At 37.6% G+C, this 21,323-nt stretch overlaps 1 protein-coding gene across 1 annotated transcript in view; it reads left to right on the forward strand.

The window, feature by feature from the left end:
* Window positions 1–21,323, forward strand: part of LOC128179824 (MAM and LDL-receptor class A domain-containing protein 2-like) — a 61,180-nt gene that overhangs the window by 234 nt on the left and 39,623 nt on the right. The window contains exons 2-41 of the mRNA XM_052847509.1: window positions 47–181; window positions 439–716; window positions 904–991; window positions 1,295–1,474; window positions 1,692–1,960; window positions 2,364–2,451; window positions 3,612–3,749; window positions 4,158–4,321; window positions 4,545–4,725; window positions 4,869–4,946; window positions 5,214–5,699; window positions 5,845–6,000; window positions 6,288–6,544; window positions 6,760–6,991; window positions 7,483–7,617; window positions 7,747–7,868; window positions 8,006–8,090; window positions 8,225–8,302; window positions 8,418–8,564; window positions 8,945–9,105; window positions 9,591–9,786; window positions 9,885–10,031; window positions 10,126–10,388; window positions 10,498–10,591; window positions 10,710–10,847; window positions 10,980–11,239; window positions 11,669–11,753; window positions 12,161–12,238; window positions 12,345–12,491; window positions 13,000–13,200; window positions 13,517–13,672; window positions 13,777–13,923; window positions 14,052–14,206; window positions 14,325–14,517; window positions 18,954–19,097; window positions 19,470–19,720; window positions 19,872–19,956; window positions 20,077–20,160; window positions 20,495–20,641; window positions 20,756–21,115. Of these exons, the coding sequence (XP_052703469.1) occupies window positions 47–181; window positions 439–716; window positions 904–991; window positions 1,295–1,474; window positions 1,692–1,960; window positions 2,364–2,451; window positions 3,612–3,749; window positions 4,158–4,321; window positions 4,545–4,725; window positions 4,869–4,946; window positions 5,214–5,699; window positions 5,845–6,000; window positions 6,288–6,544; window positions 6,760–6,991; window positions 7,483–7,617; window positions 7,747–7,868; window positions 8,006–8,090; window positions 8,225–8,302; window positions 8,418–8,564; window positions 8,945–9,105; window positions 9,591–9,786; window positions 9,885–10,031; window positions 10,126–10,388; window positions 10,498–10,591; window positions 10,710–10,847; window positions 10,980–11,239; window positions 11,669–11,753; window positions 12,161–12,238; window positions 12,345–12,491; window positions 13,000–13,200; window positions 13,517–13,672; window positions 13,777–13,923; window positions 14,052–14,206; window positions 14,325–14,517; window positions 18,954–19,097; window positions 19,470–19,720; window positions 19,872–19,956; window positions 20,077–20,160; window positions 20,495–20,641; window positions 20,756–21,115 (6,789 nt within the window). The remainder of the gene's footprint in view (window positions 1–46; window positions 182–438; window positions 717–903; window positions 992–1,294; window positions 1,475–1,691; window positions 1,961–2,363; window positions 2,452–3,611; window positions 3,750–4,157; window positions 4,322–4,544; window positions 4,726–4,868; window positions 4,947–5,213; window positions 5,700–5,844; window positions 6,001–6,287; window positions 6,545–6,759; window positions 6,992–7,482; window positions 7,618–7,746; window positions 7,869–8,005; window positions 8,091–8,224; window positions 8,303–8,417; window positions 8,565–8,944; window positions 9,106–9,590; window positions 9,787–9,884; window positions 10,032–10,125; window positions 10,389–10,497; window positions 10,592–10,709; window positions 10,848–10,979; window positions 11,240–11,668; window positions 11,754–12,160; window positions 12,239–12,344; window positions 12,492–12,999; window positions 13,201–13,516; window positions 13,673–13,776; window positions 13,924–14,051; window positions 14,207–14,324; window positions 14,518–18,953; window positions 19,098–19,469; window positions 19,721–19,871; window positions 19,957–20,076; window positions 20,161–20,494; window positions 20,642–20,755; window positions 21,116–21,323) is intronic.

The following is a 21,323-nucleotide window of genomic DNA, read 5'->3' on the forward strand; positions in this document are numbered from 1 at the left end:
TATATAATAAGAGTCTAAATACCTGTGTATATTTTGTAATCTACAGCTGGATTTCCCTGTAATTTTGACACAAACCTTTGTGGCTGGACTCAGGATAAGACGGATAACTTTGACTGGCGGCGCCAAAGAGGAACCACACAATCCAGGGGCACAGGGCCAGCCAGTGACCACACATCAAAGAGTATGTGCAGAGTTTTCTTTTTAAAACTTCTGTAGAAGTAATATATATAAGTATAGCAATTTTGATGAAATAAAATTATTTCATAGCAAATTATGTCATATAAAGTATATCATAACAAATTTTACCTGCTTTAAATTTTGAAATGCAAAACTTTAACCTCATAATTGTTATATGAAGTAGATGTAAACTGATGATGAAACTATCATTCATTTCCTGAAGACACAAATATATAAAAAAAGGGTTCTTTTTTTTTGTAGCTGGGTACTACATGTACATTGAAACCTCAGCCCCGCGTCGGCCCGGGGACAAGGCTCGTCTGATCAGCCCCACAATCAATGGCAATTTTGCCCAGTGTGTAAGCTTCTACTACCATATGTACGGTCCACACGTCAAGGCCCTCAATGTATACCTAGCCACAGGTGCTAACGCCACCCTGGGAAGTCCTGACTGGACCAGGGTGGGGACACAGGCCAACGCATGGGTGCTGGGACAGCTACAGATTGCTGGAGGTTCACTCACCCAGGGAGTCACTAATGTGAGTAAAATTAAATATTGATCTAGATACATGTTTAACCGTAGGGTAAGTAAAAGCTGGTCAACTTCCATCTTTATATTGATATTGTATTTCTCTGCTGGTAAAGATATGTAGTCTAAAAGGATTTTTAATCTTTCATGAACCAATATGATACAAAATTGTAAAGATACCTAAAAAAAATTTTAAGGTGATCTTTGAGGGTGTCCGTGGCACAAGTTACCTTGGGGATATTGCTATTGACGATGTGTCTTTGACTGCAGGAAGCTGTTCACAAGGTATGGATCTAGTGTCAGTCAGACTCAGGAAAATGTTTAAGATCTGCAATGCGGAGATTGTGATAATGATTTGTTTAATAAGAGAGGTTGGAAAGTTAATGGTTATTAAGGTTGCATATTATCATAATTGTTGTTACAATTTATGTTCAACTTGTTTTCTTAGTGTCAGTCAGACTCAGGGAAATGTTTAAGATCTGCAATGCGGAGATTGTGATAATGATTTGTTTAATAAGAGAGTTTGGAAAGTTAATGATTATTAAGGTTGCATATTATCATGATTTATGTCGTTTTCTTTGAATGCAGCCACACCCTCCCCAAGCCCTGGCACCCAAATGTCCACCATTGACTGCACCTTTGAGAGTGCTGACATCTGCAAGTATATACAGGACACCACAGATCGCTTCAACTGGACACGCAAGACTCGAACCACGAATTCTAGGTTCACAGGTCCACCCAATGACCATACCTATGGCACAGCAACAGGTATTTCAAATGTTGTAACAGAGGTCCTTATTATTATTTTTGGCTATAAGTTTGAAAAATACCATGGTTTTTCTTGGATACATGAACAAAATTGGTTGGACAATACTATTTAGTACTTGCTAGTGGAAGGTTGAATGGAATTCTTCATTACAACTAAATATCCTGGATACTGTTCTTGGTTAGTTTCTCATTGTAATGGTTTCTTTCTTTATTTAAGGTCATTACATGTACATTGAGAGTTCAGCTCCTCGGCGTAGAGGTGATGCAGCAAGGTTATGGACCCCGAAATTTAACCCCAAGGCTGGTCAGTGTATTTCCTTCTGGTACCACATGTTTGGCAGAACCATGGGGACCCTCAACGTCTACGCCGCGGACATGTCCGCCACAACCCCAGTCATTGGCTCACCCATCTGGTCACTCTCCGGCAACCAAGGAAACATCTGGATGCAGGAATATGTCAGCTTACCAACACCAACTGTAGCCAGTGTAAGAATACATCTGAAAACTTTAAATTCAATAATGCATGGTTATTAGAATCATTTTAACAAGAGCTTGGACTTTGGGTAGTTTTGTCAAACAGCTATGTGACGTAGGCATGTCTATTTCATTGTTGGCCTGTCAGCCATGGCTCTTTAAAATCTACAAGATTATAATCAAAACCAGCGTAATTTTTACATTGTTTTGATGCAAGAAAAAGAAAGTTATGTCCTACCAAAAGTCCAAGGTCTTGTTAAAATGGTTACAAGACTTCAATAAAATCAAGTGTATATCATATGGCATTATGAAGTGCCTAGTGGTGCAAATATTATTGTTATGCATGAGTTAATTTGTATTTTGTCCTTTAAAAATTTATTGATATATATACTTATCATTGTACATCGAATTCTAGGTTATATTTGAGGGGGTGGTGGGAAGCGGTTACTACAGCGACATAGCCATCGATGATGTAAAACTGTTGTCCACCTGTCCTAATCCAGGTAAGTTAAACTACCTGACTTCATGTAATGTGCATGAGCAATAAGGTAGTACAGTGTATATTGTGTTTAATGTGTATGTGTATATGTTACATTTAAGCTTTCATCGTTTATAGCAGTGTTTTGGGTTGCCTACAAGTGTGAATGTGTTGTTAGTGTCTTTGAAAGGCTTTAGTGATCCATGTAGATGAGATTCGTAAATTGTTCTGGATGTCATTGTCAATTAGTTTTGTTTGTTCGAAAAGAGTGCCCTAGAATTGTTTTATTTTGTTAAATTTTGTCCTTGTGCTGCAGGGTTTTGGAGTAAAATGTCTTTTAATAAATAATTTTGATTTTTATGATAATTATTGCAAAGTGTACCGCTTTTCATGCTTTCTGGTATTGTCTTATCTTGTTCTCTCTTTTTTTGGTCCAATATTTCCAGAACAAGAAGAATGAATAGTTTCTAGACCATTTTACGATTAGTAAATTCATAACATGTGAGCTTTGTACATACATGTATCTATAATATCAATACAGGATTTACCAGCATGCATGCATAGGTGTAGATTGATAGATTTATGATATTAATAAACTTTGCTTGATTATTTTGAATTCGTACTGCTTTTAATTAATGCCAAATTTTGCTCAGGCTTACAAGGCTTTTTTGCAATAACTGAGGAGGTATTGATATTTCTTTGGAATGACTTCGATTGCTTCCGATAAGTATCTGTATTTTTGCCTAGCTTAATCAGAAGGCCTAAGCAATTCAGCTGTCACGATGCCTTCTTGTGTGAATAGAGTAAGAAGTTGTCGAGACAGCTGTGTTGTCTGCGGCCAGCTTGCTTCTGCTTTGTTACAACTATCAGTGTTTGCGTAAGTGCTTAAATATATATATAAATTCATGTAGGAAAAAAAATATTAATATGTTCTCTGATTTAAATGGATTAGTCAGCAGTTCTCATTCTTTTTCATTTCATTGCATGCCTGTCTTTTACTTGATTTTATTTGTCATGATTATTTTGGAATATATAATTAAACAGATTACAGTGGTCATTTTGAACTTATTGGTTACTTTCTTTCAGGACAGGTATATATGAGTGGACTGTTGTGTTAGAGCCTCAATAAATTGATGTGGTTCAGGTGCATTGTCTCTATGATTGCATGTTATTTTCACTGTGTAGGAGACTGCACTTTTGAGAACAGTTTCTGTGGCTGGAGAAACAGTAAGACAGACAACTATGACTGGGTCCTACAGTCAGGGAATTACAGTGGGACCTCACCCCATCCCAGCGGAGACCATACTTTTGGAGCTGGAAAAGGTCAGTGTCATTACACATATTCAAATCAAGAAGATTAATTAATTGATAGGTTGGAAGCTGTAGTCATGGGATGTGTCAATGGAGTATACATGCATTTATCATATGCATTAATTTATTTTGATACAAATATGTATTTTGTAGAATTGGATAGTAAAAGATTCAGATTATCATATCAAAAATATTTCCTTATGAGAAAGTGATTTCTGTACAATGTATCACATCAGAACTTTACAAAATCCTTACACATCAATATCCATTTACAGTAATGTGTACATGTATTGTTTTACCCTTTGGTTGATATTTCCACCTAAACGTAAGGGATACCGAAGATGTCAGTCAAATATTGAATCACCTGTGCTCATTTAGTAATGCACATAATAGATATGTATGTGACAATCTTCACTGTAGGTACATACTTGTATATAAATGGAGCCATGAGCCTCCCTCAGGGAAGCATTGCCCAGGTTGTCTCCCCAACCCTGTCTGCCACGAGTTCTACTGGGGCGTGTATGAGATTCTGGTATTATATCTCTGGAAGTAACACTGGGACAATCAATGTCTATGTACAACAGGTTAGTATGGAGTGTCTTTTACATAGATAATAAAAGGCTATTTGTCTGCTAAAGTGGGGTCAATTCTCTTTCATAAATTGATTTTTCAGTATACAGACGAGTGTATATTTGTGTTTCCTCAAAATGTATACATGCCATTACTGTATAAGCGAATTAAAATGGAAGATGCTAGATAAGTTAATTTAAAGTCTAGCTGTAAGATCTTTTTCAATTTACAATTCAGGGTAATGTGTCTACATCACTGTGGTCAATGACCTACTCCCAGAACCCTCGGTGGAGCCAGGGTCAATTCCCTATCAACAGCCCCACCCCCTACAGAGTTGTCTTGGAAGGGGTATTTGGAGGTAGCAGAGGAGGCTTTCTAGCAGTTGATGATTTCACTGTCACAAGTGGGACATGCCGAAGTGAGACTCTGCTACGTCAATATTTTATATAATGTTATAGATGCATTTTTCTGATTAGCACAGGCATATCTAATGAACAGTGTATGAAATCAAGTGTTTATGAAGTCATAGATCAAGTTCTTACTGATAACATTGATTTATAGCAAACCCTCCTGATGCTATGTCTGGATCCACCTTGGCACCACAAACAACAGTCACCACCACACAGGGACCCACAAATGGTGAATACCAACAAATGAAATTGAGAAATTACCATTGTCATCCAATTTGATAAATGTGGAAAATGACTAAGATTTTTTAAAAATATATGTGCTGAAATAGAAGAAGTGATAAAAAAATTAATATTTAAAATTTGAAATTAAAAGACGATTTTTTAAAAATCTTATTAATGAAAGATAATTTTATTTACAAGCTTCTTTATATTTCAATATTGACACAATATCGCCATTACACGGAGAATTTTCATGTTACTTCTGGAATTGTTTTAGCTCCATCCCAGTGGGACTGTAACTTTGAGTCTGGACTGTGTACCTGGACGCAGGCAAAGGACGATCAGTTTGATTGGACCAGAGTCCGAGGAAGCACTGGCACCCTCAACACTGGACCTACCAGTGACCACACCACAGGAAGCGGCTACTACATCTACATAGAGACCTCATCCCCACGACGTGTCAACGACACGGCAAGAATAATCAGTCAACCCATCAACGTAAACACCACCATATGTCTGAGTTTCTGGTACCACATGTACGGTACATCTGTACGCACCTTGAACGTTTACACGAAGGTTGGGGGTTCCCTTAGCCCTCCAGTGTGGAGTCGGACTGGAACTCGCAGCAATAAGTGGTACCAAGCCTCAGTGGATGTACAGAGCTCAAGGTCCTACCAGATCGTGTTTGAGGGGGTCAGAGGGACCAGCTACAGAGGAGACATTGCTCTAGACGACATCTCAGTGTCCATGGGATCTTGTTCTGGTAACCACTAATTTTCCTATCGTTTTTTCAACATGAAAATGCCGTCTGCCCATTGATCTTATCTTTGATAAATGAGGAAATAGAGCTGTCAAAATACTGCAAAACTCATTGGAAAAAAACTTGATTCTGTTTATGTTTTCTTCAGGTACTACCTCCACTGGACTTTGTACATTTGAGGACAGAACTTACTGTGGTTATGTGCAGGACACCCGTGATGATTTTCAGTGGACCTGGAAGAGCAGTAGGACCACCTCCACAGGCACTGGACCCCCCAATGACCACACTTATGGCACCACTTCAGGTATGTACACGTAACAAATGGGGGTGTAGTTGGAACACAAATATGCAACTTTGATAATAAAAAAAAAAATACATAAACCTCGATGGATAGATTGACTCCTAAGAAACACAATAGTCTTCATACAGTTCCAATAAATAAAGATATATTCAGAGTATATTCAACTGTTGTAAACAAAATTCATTTGAATTTTTGTGTGAATTTTAGTATTTTAAAAAATATTTGATACATCATAACATGCAATCATGAAATAAAGGGACAGACTGGGATAAATCTTCAATTTCCTGTAGGACATTACTTTTACACTGAGTCCTCCAGACCCAGACGACCAAGACAGAAGGCGAGACTGATCAGTCCCGATAATCCAGGCACCACTGGCTCCTGTGTCAGCTTCTGGTACCACATGTATGGCACCACCATGGGCACGCTCAATGTTTATGCTCGGTCAGGCGGTGTGCTTGGAAGTCCAGTCTGGACCAAGTCTGGTAACCAAGGAAACAGTTGGTTCAAGGGACAAGTTTCTGTTATCCAGCAGTCAACATGGCAGGTAAAATACTGATGATCCACTGTAATTGTGGAAATCTACACTCTCAAGTATCATTAACATTTCATTTTTAAAATGAAAGTAGATAGTGAACCCTTTAGTTTGATTCATTTTTATGGTATTTCTTTGAGAGACAAATTGTTAAACATAATCAATTCAGTAAATGCATTTGAAAAAAATGGAATGAAATTTTTAGCTCTGAGGTATTTTTTTTACAGTTGGTGTTTGAAGGTATCATTGGAAATGGTTACCAAAGTGACATAGCCATTGATGATGTTCTAATAAGTAGTGGATCCTGTGGAAATCTTGGAGATTGTGACTTTGAAAAGGGCACATGCACTTGGAGGAACACAAACCAAGGGGACAATTTTGATTGGCTAAGAAAACAGGGCCAGACCAACAGTCAGTTCACAGGACCTCAGAATGACCACACCCAACAAAATAACCTAGGTATTTTTCATTATATCCTATGTCGCTTGTAACGCAAGAACTGGTTGGTTGACAAGCTGGGTGTAAATTTCCGTACCATCTGCTGAAGCTGGGTGTAAATAAAACGTGACGTCACAATGTAATTCTTGTTTTAAACAAGTGCACCTATAGATCTTTGTGCAAAATAATGTAACATTCAATGAAGTAAATGAATAAATAATTTGTCAAAATCCCTATATCTTAACATTCCATTGGTACAAATAAATGATTTTCAGCACAGTTTCAATTAATAATGATTTTAAAAATGCAAGCCACTGGTAAAACAACATAATTTCTTTTTAACATAGGAAATAAATTTGTCATCCAGGTCTACACAAGGGTGTAAGTACACTCTTGTGTAGACCTGGATAACTAGTACGGTCTAATGGATTACCAGGTATTTCTTTTTTTTTTAACTTTGATAGATAGAATTTCCATGTCATTGAGATCTGACTTAATTTTTTTTTTTTCAGGATATTATATGTTCATTGAAACCTCTGCCCCCAGAGTGGCCGGGGACAAGGCCTGGTTAGTCAGCCCCCAGTTCAACCCCACCACCTCCTCAGGATGCATGTCCTTCTGGTACCACATGTTTGGCAACGGTGTTGGTAGGTAACTTAACACTATAGGGTAATAATGATATTGTCAAACTTGCAGCCTTTTTATGATGATCAGCAATATGCAAGAGAATTTTTCATTTCACTGATTTATATTAACAACAAAAATTATGCAAACAGGAACGTTGAATGTTTACGTGAATGGAAGTACAAACGTGTTGTCATGGACACTGAGTGGAAACCAACAGAACCAATGGAATCAGGGACAGCTTCCTATACCGAAAATGTCCACTTCTTACACAGTCAGTATTTTATTCCTGGATTTACTTACTAAAATATATCAAGATTTGATTACGATCATATCCATCAAGGAATGAAATGCATAAACAAGTTGTTTTTTTTTCATCTTTGTTAACAACTATTTTTTCCTTATCCGCAGGTTGTGATAGAGGGAATCCGAGGTGGAAACTATCAAGGAGACATTGCAGTCGATGATATCACTTTCACAAGTACAGGATGTGGAGGTTAGAGATAACGCGAGTCTCTTGGGGAAAATTATATCTCAGAATATCTTATTTCTTTATTGCAACTTATTCAGTTTTTCAATAATGATAGCAAAATTCACTACCGTAATTTTTATTCATTTTTTCGTTGACAGTTAACCCAGCCACAGCCAATCCCCTGAATGCATCCAAAACTACTCCAGTCCCTGCTACAACGACGCCTCCTCCATTTGGTATGTAAAATTTTTAAAAAAAATAAAAAGATGATTTCTTTTCATGCTTTAATTCTTTATAGATCTCCCATGAGCATAAGATTGATGTTTTAATATGTACGTACTGTGATTGTAGTTTCCCAGTCTCAGTATGACTGTGATTTTGAGACCAATTACTGTAGCTGGAAGCAGGACATGTCGGATGTATTCAACTGGACTCGTGCTCAGGGACCCACCGGCTCAGTCAACACTGGACCAACCAATGACCACACCAAGCAAAACCGTAAGCTTCGCCTTTGTTTAACATGAAGCAAAAATTTTTCTTTGATTTAGTATCTTTTCTTCATTTTATTATACTGCAGAAGCACAAATATTCGTTAAGGATTTAATTTTGTTATTTTGCAGTAAAAAATCAACGAACTTATATCAATGACGAATTTTTAACCCAAGTATTAATGATTACAAAGAGATTACGATATGACGAAATAAAATGCCAGCGAAATTTCATTTTGTTTAAAAACAACAAAATTTTGACCCAACGAAAATATGTGCTTCTGCTGTAATTGCAAAAAGTATTTTCACACCGAATTTGTATTTCAATCGTCCAAAAAAAAAAAAAAAATGGAAATTTGAAAATTGTATGATTCTATGGTATGTTTACAGCACAAGGCTGGTACGTTTTCATTGAGAGTTCTAGTCCCCGACACTTGAATGACAGTGCCCGACTGGTGTCTGCTACTGTCCCTGCCAACCAACAGTACTGTCTGCAGTTCTACTACCACATGTATGGAGCCAACATCAACAGCCTCAATGTCTACCTCAAGGTCAGGACACAGTCTTATTGTCACTTATCATATCAACAATATGCATTTTTAATTTTTCTTTTGAATGTAAAAAGGAATTTTAATCGCCATATGATCTTCGTTTACTGTGGTTTCAATCAATATTTGTTGAACAACAATTTTCATGGATTTTCTTGTTATGTCAATGCATCCCAAAAATCAAAGTAAGAATATGTGTAACAATATATATTTGACAAGATCATTGTTTTATCATGGAAATCGGGACACCATAGTATTATATACAATGGATGCACATGAAAATTTCTGACTTTTTATTTTATAACTCCCTAGAGTAAGCTTAATAAATAAAGGACCATTCGTTATGAAATTTTCATTATTGAACGATACATGTGTTTGGTAAAAGGAAGACATTTTTAATAAGTAGATGAGAAAATAAAATAAAATGGTACCTGTACCCATACCTGCTGTGTATATGTAGTAAAATTTTAAAAATGGTTATTCATCAGAAAAATGGACGACTTGGAAATGCTGTTTGGAACAAACATGGTACCCAAGGAAACCGTTGGAACAAGGGCCAGCTGCCAATTGCTGCTCAAACCACAGCTTTCAACATTGTCTTTGAGGGTTTGGTTGGAACAGGCTACCGTGGAGACATTGGTTTAGATGACATCAAGCTAATCACTGGAGCCTGCCCATCGGCTGGTGAGGGGAACAGTTCATAGAGTAAAGAGTCCGTCATAGTCTGAATTGCTATAATCTCAAGGGGATAACTTAGATACATTGTCTTTCTGTTGAATTAGGTGGAATTGCGTGTACTTTTGAGAGCCCCAACTTGTGTGGCTGGACTCAGGACAAGACAGATCAGTTCGACTGGACACCTAAAGCAGGCCATACCACCTCATCAGGAACAGGGCCCTCGGCAGACCACACCTCAGGAACAGCCACTGGTGGGTTACTCTGCAGCAGCTTTATCAATTTCCTTGAATATTTGTACTCAAATTTCCAAAGTCCTGTAAAATTGTCATTTTTGGATATATATAGGTAAATACATCTACATTGAGACCAGTGCCCCTCGCCGCCGTGGAGACAAGGCCCGTATTCTGAGTCCCCAGGTCCCGGGTGGTTCTCCTCTGTGCTTCCAGTTCTTTTACCACATGTACGGACCACACATTGGAACGCTGAATGTTTTTGTCAAATCTGTTCAACTCAATGGAACCCAAACAGTCTGGACAAAAAGCCTCAACCAAGGCAACAAGTGGGTGTTTGCCCAAGTGACTATTCCTCAAGTGTACACCAACTACCAGGTGAGATAGGGATGTTTGTTGATAAAAAATATCAAAATCAGATCAATAACTTTAAGAAATTCTGCTCAAATTTGAATTATATTTAATGGTATATGAAAATATTTGATAGGTTGGGTTTGAGGGTGTAGTTGGGTCTGGATATGCTGGAGACATTGCAGTGGACGATGTCACAACTTTAGCTCGTCCCTGTGGCAGCTCCCAAAGTAAATAATTTGAAACAAGACTTGAGTACATAGAAACAATAATGATTCTTGAAACTGAGAAATTCTGAAGGACCTAATCAATTTCAGATATCACTTAAATGTTTTGAATATTCTACAGCTTCTTGTGATTTTGAGAGCACATGTTCCTGGACAAATGCCCAAACAGGAGACCAATTTGATTGGCTGCAAGGTAAAGGAGGAACAACAAGTCGGCTGACAGGACCCAGCAATGACCACACACTCGGAAACTCTGCAGGTAACACCAAAAATAATTTAGAAAGCAGTTAAGAAACAAATTTTGAAATTCCCCAAAAAGAATTTTTTTTTAGGAATCATATTAAAACTTATGTTGCGCATAACAACTCTTGATTCTTTCTGTCTTATTTAGGTCATTACCTGTTTATTGAGTCCTCTGCACCTCGCCGACCAAACGACAGAGCCCGCCTGGTCAGCCCTGTTTATCAGGCCACCGCCACAAAGTGCCTCAACTTCTGGTTCAGTATGTACGGCTCAGACATCGGACATCTGAGGGTGTTTGTTCAGCCACAGAACGGTACCGCAGTCAGGATCTGGGACTTGTTTGGTGACCAAGGCTCGCAAGACTGGAAACAGGGAAGAGTGGCTTACTACAGTACCACACCGTTCACTGTGAGTGCCCTATTCAATTTTTACACTTAGTCATTAAATCTTAATTCTTTGGCATGATCTGACCTTTATTTTGTGCCTAGCCAGATTTTGTTTGGAATCATGCAATATTATAAGGGGGGGGATAGTACCAACAACTTTCTGGTACTATTCCTAGGAATATTGATGGAACATTGTTTTATTTGATTCTTTCATATTTGAATGTTGAAAAAATACTTAAAAGATAAGTATAACACAAATAAAATATCTTAAAACAACAATTTTTAAGACCCTCAATATTCGAACAATAAAACTAAATCTATAAATGATTTATCAAATATGATTATTTAATAATTTTTTAGCATTACAAGTTTGAGTTTATAATACAATTACAAAATTGATGTATCACATGCGTGTTCATTTACAAACACTCTGGTTCTAACCTATTTGCAGCTGATAATTGAGGCACAGAGAGGCAATGGCTATAAGGGAGACATAGCCATTGATGATATATCTATCACTGACTCATACTGTCCGAGTAAGAAACATGCACCATCACAATGAACCTTCGACCAGTGACCTTCATCTTTTCTCTTGAGATTAAAAAAAAATTCATCAATGCAGAAGACATGTCATTTCGCAATCATATATATACTTGTATCTCCATAACTTATCATCATACAAAAAAACCCCACTTTTAACACCTTCATTTCACAAAATCTTCCAAGAATCATCCTCAAATTGGCACTCTACCCTTGATCTGTAGATCTTTGTAAAATATACCGGTATGCATTGAAGAAATATTGAATGGAGCAAAAGAGAAGTTTGTTAATTATGGTGATAAACTACAATATGTTTTTTTTTATTTATGTATCATAATTGAATAAGAAATTGTAGAATATAGGGATTGAAGTAATGGATGTTGTTGATTCCACAATTTTTCAGTTACACCTCCGGCAGCCTCCACTCCGAACTCTCCATACACACCGGCTCCTGCCATGACCACAGCAGTTACACCTCCAGGTCAGTCGGAGCAGAGACAATTGTTAATTATCTCTATAACAGTTTTCTGACTGTTGTTCTTTTTGTGATCATATCTCTTTATGAATCTTCTCTTTACATTACCCAGCCCAAGCTTCACCATTTGATTGCAATTTTGAGAGTGGCATATGTTCCTATACTCAGGACAGATCCGATAGATTTGATTGGACGAGAGCAAATGGACCAACCGGATCAGCCAACACTGGACCATCCATTGATCACACCTTTAGTAATGGTACTTGTACATTCTGCATTTGAATGGTTTTCCTTTTAAAATTTTGTATACAGGTTGTTTTGAATTGATGTATGGTTATGCAGTTCTTTAGTCAATAGAGCAACCATATAATCACGATTAAGTTGATTTTAATTTCAGTACACTATGTATACAGTTTAGATTTCAAAAGTGGTGTTATAATTCTACCTGTTACATTTTGCACCCATCCCACTGTCATTTCTTAGGAACAAATTGCTTCTCAGCATTAAGGATGCTTTGCAGCATTTTATTAACTCAAAGAAATTTGAGGACTAATTTCTATAAAGAGGGGAAAATGTCAGTGTCCCTGGTTAAGTGGATTGTGTTTGTTAGACAATTTTCTAGTTTCAATATTTTAGTGGTTAGTGTGCTGGCACAATACTCCAGAAATCCCTGTGTTCAAGTCCAGGTTGAGACACAACTTATCACCTTTTGTTACATGCACAATTTCAATAACTATGTTCATTGTGTTATTTGTATGGACTTGCAGCCTCTGGACACTACATGTTCATTGAAACCTCTAGTCCAAGACGACCCAACGACACGGCCCGCCTCATCTCTCAGACTGTGACTCCCACCAGTGGCGCCTGTCTGCGGTTCTGGTACCATATGTATGGCACCCACATCAATACCCTCAATGTCTACACCAAGAGTGGTGGACAACTGGGAACTCCAGTTTGGAGCCACACAGGTAAATAATGGAACCGAGACAGCTCACAGCACAAGATTTGGGTGGGGTGGTGGTGGTGGGGAGGGGGGGACAAAAAGGAGATGCAGGCCCTTCTTGAAGGGGAACTAGGAGACAGTTGATAAATATTTTTTTTTATTTTTATGTAAATAAAAAATGCTAGTGTTTAAATCTTACTCTTCAGGAGGTTTTCTGTAATATGAGTGCATATATATACTGTAACAAAAGTCAACTGCAAACTTGTTTTATTCTTTTGAAAATATCTATGGGCCGGTAATATGAAATAGAGTATTTATATTTTTTTCATCAATACCAATAGGAACCCTGGGTAATCAGTGGAACCAAGCAGTTGTCAACATTGTCAATGCCCAGAACTTCCAGCTGGTGTTTGAAGGAGTACGTGGCATCAGTTACCGTGGAGACATAGCTCTTGATGACATCACATACTCCTACCAACCTTGCCCCACAGGATCAAGTAAGAGTCAACTATCAGTTAAATTTTCGATGAAATTTTATTTGTTAAAATATATTTTTTAAAGATATTTACAAACTGATTTTCACCATGGCTTCTTTTCAAAGGTTACAGCTGCAACTTTGAGGATACCAAAATCTGTGGTTATACCAATGTACGAGGGAATGACACATTCGATTGGAGAAGATTTGCCGGTAGAACTGGCAGTTCCTTCACTGGCCCCACCAGTGATCACACCTATGGAACTGCAAGAGGTACTTAAGAACAAAATATTCATTTTGTTTGTCATTAAGGATATTGTTTTAAGTACAACAGATAGCCATGCAAAAAAAGTACCAAGGATTAAAACTGGAAGTGTAGATAATTTTACCCCATGTTGTAGGACATTACATGTACACGGAGTCCAGCGCCCCCCGGCGACGAGGGGACAAAGCCTGGTTGGTCAGTCCCGTCTACCCATCTACGATTGGATCATGCCTACAATTCTACTACCATATGTATGGCACCAATATTGGAACTCTCAATGTGTATCTACAGGTGAAGTAGTAATTTGCTTATAATTTTTTTGATTTGGTGTGATCTTTGAGTGTTAAACTTAAAAGTGTATTATTATGAAACTGTTGTAAACCTCATGGTATTCATCCGCCAATTGTAGACTGGTTCAGGTTCACAAAAAATGTGGAGTAAAAATGGCAACCAAGGCAACAAATGGTTGCTAGCTCAAACTACCATCCAATCAACTACTAGCAACTATAGTATTAATTTTGAGGGAATAATTGGTAATGGATACCGAGGGGATATTGCTATTGATGATGTATCTGTTACACCAGGAACCTGTACCCTTCCAGGTAACATCAATATCAGGATTGGTTTTTTGTTTTTTAGCTCACCTGAGGTGAAAGCTCAAGTGAGCTATTCTGATCACTTTTTGTCCGTCGTCCGTCCGTCCGTCCGTCCGTCTGTCCGTCCGTCTGTCTGTCCGTCTGTAAACTTTTTACATTTCTCTAAAACCGCTTATCCAATTTCAACCAAATTTGGCACAAAGCATCCTTATGGGAGGGCGAATATAAATTGCAGAAATAAAAGTCCGATCTGTATTCAAAGCGGAGAAAACCTTGAAACTGTAGAAAAAGGGGGGTGCATTTTTAAAAATCTTCTTCTCAAGAACTACTGATTCCAATTCAACGTAGTTTAGCATAAATTATCCTTATGGGAAGGAAAATATAAATTGCAAAAATTAAGGTCTAATTCTGTTTCAAATCTGAGTTATTACGAAAATAATAATAAAGGAAAGGCGTGTTTCAATCAGTTTAATAGCCTCGGATTCGGCATCCGGTAAAATGGGTAGACAAGACTTGGCCTGGGCAAAACAAAAGATAAGCAGTTATTAATCTGCCAATCTCATTAAAATTTCAGGATATTTGATGGACCAGTATATTTGTATTTGCTGTAAATATTGCTGCAAAATAATGCGTATTTGGAATTGACGATTGCCGATCTGCCCCGGCTTTTATTTTGCCACGGCCCGGTTTTGCTTACCCATTTTACCAAGACTCGTATTCCATACTTCTAAAACGAGGTTTTTTGTTTAAAGCAGCCATGACATTATACGAAAAAGGGTCGATCTGACTATGATGAATTTGCTTGTTGTGCAACAGTTCGCGTATGAAGGGAAATTTTTGAAACATGAAAAATATATTGGTGCCGATTTGTGAAGTAAATTGAGGCTAAATATTTCAATGCGTTGACAGTTTTCACACATGACGTTGTAATCTCAGCGAGATTCGTCGAGACTGAAAAATTTTTGACGGACGTCTCTTCCGAATCTCAGACAAGTGCCACACAAAGTGATTCGGGAAAATTTGCCCCAACTTCGGCCGGTTGTTATGTTAGAAATACGCTGAATTAAATCTTCTGCTCGCTTCAACTTTTTACTTTGAACATCCCTTTAACTCCCTATCAACATAAAATGTTAGGTTCCTACCGTTAAAAGATTTATATCCCACAAAATATGAACTTGTTTATTTTTCAATTCATTTCCACACTCATTCACATCTCCAATGCTGAAGAGTTCCAGTCAAGGTTTCAAAATATGTCGTATTCGTAGTTTTACGTAGAAAACTATAATGGGCAAACAGAAACTTTATAAATGCAGTTAGATGTCAAGTTTTTTGCCAAAAAAATAAAATATGGAATTTATAATAAATTAAAAGGAAATATCCGGTATTTATAACTAAACCTTTTAATTTTATAATGTAATATTCATAAAATGATAAGGTTGAAACCTTTGAGTACGACATATTCTGAAACAGGCTATTTGTGACCTTGACTGGAACTCTTCAGCATTGGAGATGTGAATGAGTGTGGAAATGAATTGAAAAATAAACAAGTTCATATTTTGTGGGATATAAATCTTTTAACGGTAGGAAACTAACATTTTATGTTGATAGGGAGTTAAAGGGATGTTCAAAGTAAAAAGTTGAAGCGAGCAGATGATTAAATTCAGCGTATTTCTAACATAACAACCGACCGAAGTTGGGGCAAATTTTCCCGAATCACTTTATGTGGCACTGGTCTGAGATTCGGAAGAGACGTCCGTCAAAAATTTTTCAGTCTCGACGAATCTCGCTGAGATTAATGACGTTGATGTTAGCTTGTTCTGATTTTCGTTCCGTTTTCATTATTTATGCTTTGTAACCTGGAAACTGTCGTCTGTATTTCGTGCTTTTTACGTATCAAATCAAACAGAGACTTCGGTAAATCAAACAGTTACGTTAACTGTTTACCTGCGCAAATTAAGCAAAATCTGATGTAGGAGTACTGAAATACAATTCATTCTATCGGTAATTCGGCATTATTTTTTGCGTAATGGTAGATTAATGCAATAGGTTTTTGTTGAGATGCTCGGCATTTTCTCTAGTTTATTCAGTTTAAATAGAGTTTGATATCGCTTACGGAAAAATGTAGGTATATACATGTATATATATGATTCATTTCGAAAAAATAAATTGTGTTCTTTATTTGTTATACATGTAGTGCATGTTTCTGGTGTTTAATTGTTAACAATTTCTATTTACTAGCCATTTTTGAGTGTTTGCTTCGAATTATAAGCAAGATACAGAGATTTGCTAACAATTCTATGTTTGTACACAGATCTTAAAAGCTAAAGATTAAATCAAAGTACTGATAGTACTGAAAAGCGCTAACCCAGCTTCTGTATGTATATAACAGATATATGTATATAGCATTTCAGCCTCTGTATACGCACTATATTTCCTCATCACTGCACGACAGTCCCTGCAATGATGTATGTAAGCCCCGTACATTAATTTCACAATAACCCATAAATTAGATTCACAATAGCCCGTGCAGTTATGTGCATAAACCCCTGAAACTGGTTCCCTAACCAGTTTAAATGATGTATACTTTTGCTTATAGGGGGCGGTTATTCGATGCACCGGAAGTTGAAGTCTAACGACAATAAAGGGCTGAGCTATGCTTAGCGCTTTAAAAAGTAAAAAAAATTGTCAATATTTATTACGAAAATTTTCAAAATCTGTTCTTCCAGAAACCAACTTATTGAATTGTAAACTTAACCTTTTTAGCTCACCTGAGAATGGGGCCACAATGGGGGGTCGAAGTTTAACAAATGAATATATAGAGTAAATCTTTAGAAATCCTCTTCTCAGTAACTAATCGGCCAGGAAAGCTGAAACTTGTGTGGAAGCATCCTCAGGTAGTGTAGATTCAAAGATGTGAAAATCATGACCCCTGGGGATAGGGTGGGGCCACAATGGAGGGTCGAAGTTTAACATATGAATATAAAAAGTAAATCTTTAAAAATCTTCTTCTCAGAAACTAATTGGCCAGGAAAGCTGACACTTGTGTGGATGCATCCTTATGTAGTGAAGATTCAAATTTGTGAAAATCATGACCCCCGGGGGTAGGTTTGGGCCACAATGGGAGATCGACGTTTTACATAGGAATATACACAGTTAATCTTTTAAAATCTTCTTCTCAGAAACTAATCAGCCAGGAAAGCTGACACTTGTGTGGATGCATCCTCAGGTAGTGTAAATTCAAAGTTGTAAAAATCATGACCCCTGGGGGTAGGGTTGGGCCACAATGGGGGATCGAAGTTTAACATAGGAATATATACAGTAAATCTTTAAAAATCTTCTTCTCAGTAACTAATTCGAAGGCAAAGCTGGAACTTGTGTGGAAGCATCCTCAGGTAGTGTAAATTCAAAGTTGTAAAAATCATGACCCCTGGGGATAGGGTTGGGCCACAATGGGGGATCGAAGTTTAACATAGGAATATATACAGTAAATCTTTAAAAATCTTCTTCTCAGTAACTAATTCGAAGGCAAAGCTGGAACTTGTGTGGAAGCATCCTCAGGTAGTGAAGATTCAAAGTTGTGAAAATCATGACCCCTGGGGGTAGGTTGGGGCCACAATGGGGGATTGAAGTTAAACATATGATTATATACAGTAAATCTTTAAAAATCTTCTTCTCAGAAACTAATTAGCCAGGAAAGCTAAAACTTGTGTGGAAGCATCCTCAGTTAGTGTAGATTCAAATTTGTGAAAAGCATGACCCCTGGGGGTAGGTTTGGGCCACAATGGGAGGTCGATGTTTTACATAGGAATAAACAGAGTCATCTTTAAAAATCTTCTTCTCAGAAACTAATCAGCCAGGAAAGCTGGAACTTGTGTGAAAGCATCCTCAGGTAGTGTAGATTCAAAGTTGTGAAAATAATGATCCCCAGGGGTAGGGTGGGGCCACAATGGGGGGGGGGGGTCAAAGTTTAACAAAGGAATTTATAGGGTAAATCTTTAAAAATCTTCTCAGAAACTAATCAGCCAGATGATTCTTTATAATTGTTAAGACTTTGGCCCCAGGACAATTCTTTGGCCTCACGAGAAGGTTGAGAGTTTACTGTACGTTTATATCCCATATATAAACTATTGTTAGGGATCTTTTTGAGAACTGCAATACTCAACACATGATATGACTATTATAAAATCATCCTGTTAGAAAAGGGACTAATGATTATAAACATAAGAATATCCAGGGGAAAATGGATTTTATTTATACAGGATTTACATGAATTATTGTATATTGTCCAGATAGTTTGTATTATGACTCCATTGAGCTGATTTTATCATACCTATTGTTCCTCAGGTGAGCGATGTGGCCCATGGGCCTCTTGTTTGTCAAAGCCAACTACCAGTATATACTTTACACATACATGTTTAAAAAAAAAACCTACTGGTTTGTAGGGAACTGTGACTTTGAAACGAGAACTTTCTGCACCTGGGTGAATCTACAGAACGATGACTTTGATTGGTTGGTTGGGAGTGGAGGCACCGCTAGTTCTTTCACTGGACCTCAACAAGACCACACTGTTAATCAGGACCAATCTGGTAATGTTAATGTACACCTAATGGTGTATCAAAGATAGGAATGACCATCTGATAATGTGAGAAGAAATGTTGTCCAAAGAGAGAAAACAGTTAACAGAATAATGTTCTCTTGAAATGGAATCATGAAATTCAAATGGTTTGAAGATGAGAAAACAGAATTGATCAGCAGTGTATTCATCATCAGTTTATTAAAATTTTTACCTCAGTGTTGAAAAATAAGGAAAACTTATTTTCTATGCAGAAATATTGATGGAACTTCATGTATATCACTATTTCCTCTGAGAATGATAAATTAAAATTATAAATTGAAAAGTTACATCAAATATAAAACCCAGAACACAAAAATGTATCAACAGTCATTTTTTTTCCAAGGTCATTACGCCTTCATCGAGTCCAGTGCTCCCCGAGTCCCAGGGGATGTGGCCCGCCTCCAGAGTACCCAGTTCCAGGCCTCCACCCAGTGCCTCCACTTCTGGTACCACATGTATGGCTCCGGCATTGGTACCCTCAATGTTTATGTTGTAACTTCCAGTGGCAACAAGACAGTATGGTCCTTGTCTGGAAATCAGGCCAACTCTTGGAACTCTGCTCAGGTTGCAGTCACCAGTAACACACAGTACAATGTAAGTACTATTGCAGTCAATGTAAGTACTATTGCAGTCAATGTAAGTACTAATGCAGTCAATGTCTAGTGTACCGCTTGCTATACATGCACTGGTATATACCTCAGAGAGTCCTGTTACTATACCCTGTTACATGCATGGTTTTGTGTAGGTGGTGTTTGAAGGTATTCGTGGCTCTTCTTACCAAGGAGATATGGCAATTGATGACATCACCTTCTCTGGGGACAACTGTGCTTGTAAGTTTTTTTTTCCTCTTCAACCATTTTGATTTGTTAAGTTAAAACAAAAATTATCATGGTTTTTTTTTTTCATTGGACTATTGAGTAAGGATACAGATATTTGAAATTGTATTTTAGTGCAACCAAGCAGTGCTAACCCTGCCATACAGAGTACCACTCCTAAACCAGTGAGCACCACCACCGCTGCAGTGGCGACACCAGGTGAGAGCAAACACAACATTAATAGATACTGTAGATTCCTTATTTTACGCGAGTACTTAATTCCGCAATTCAACGATTTTCCATTAAATCGCGAAAACATAAAATCGTGAATGCCGAAATTTTATCATAGTTTCAATGAGTTAATATGTGTCCGAAAAATTAAAAGCAAGATTTTAGAATTCGCAAGACATGCTTCTCGCGATTTTACGCGGATATTAATTCCTCGCGTTTAATTAGGAATTTACTGTAGGAGAATACATGCTCCTTTGAGTGTTTCATGTATTATAGTTTTTTGGGGGTATGTTTTTCTTATACATCTTCATTTTGCCTTCAGCTCCAACTGTCTACGATTGCAACTTTGAGAAAGGTTTATGTCAGTGGACACAGGTAGTGGGAGGGGACCAGTTTAACTGGACTCGAGCCCAGGGCCCCACAGGGACTGCACTGACAGGACCCACCAATGACCACACAACCGGAACACGTAAGAATCATTCATCTCTTGTATTTCAATAGAAAACAATGTGTAACAAGATTTGTGTGGTATGTGTTCATAGTCCATGTATATCTTCTATATTTCCTTTTGATTCTCTGCTAGGCAATGGTTGGTATGTGTATATTGAGTCATCTGCACCAAGGAGACCTGGAGACAAGGCACAGTTAGCGAGTCCCTTAATCTCTGACCAACAAACTCGCTGCCTCAGCTTCTGGTACCACATGTACGGTACCCATGTCAACACACTGAATGTCTATCTACAAAGTGGATCCCCTGGCTTGGGCACACCACTGTGGACCAAGAAAGGGACTCAGGGAAATAAGTGGATTCAGGGACAAGTTACTATCACACCGTCCAATGCATACCAGGTCATCTTTGAAGGTGTCAGGGGCACCAGTTACCGTGGAGATATTGCCATTGATGACGTGAGATTGTCTTTGGGACCATGCCAGACCACTGGAGGTGAATAGAACAATTTTTATGATTTTTCTATAGGGACTTAAAATTCTTAGTAAAATAATGCTTTGTTTACTTGATTTTACATCTTTTCTTCTTCATTTCTAAGTAAAATTTCATATATCACTTCAATTTTATTATTCTATTTTGACTGTTTTAAAAAAAAATACCAAATGTTTTCAAGTCTAAAAAAAGTTATCTGGTGCTTGTATAG

Source organism: Crassostrea angulata, chromosome 1 (genome assembly GCF_025612915.1).
Source record: "Crassostrea angulata isolate pt1a10 chromosome 1, ASM2561291v2, whole genome shotgun sequence".
Lineage (NCBI taxonomy): Eukaryota > Metazoa > Mollusca > Bivalvia > Ostreida > Ostreidae > Magallana > Magallana angulata.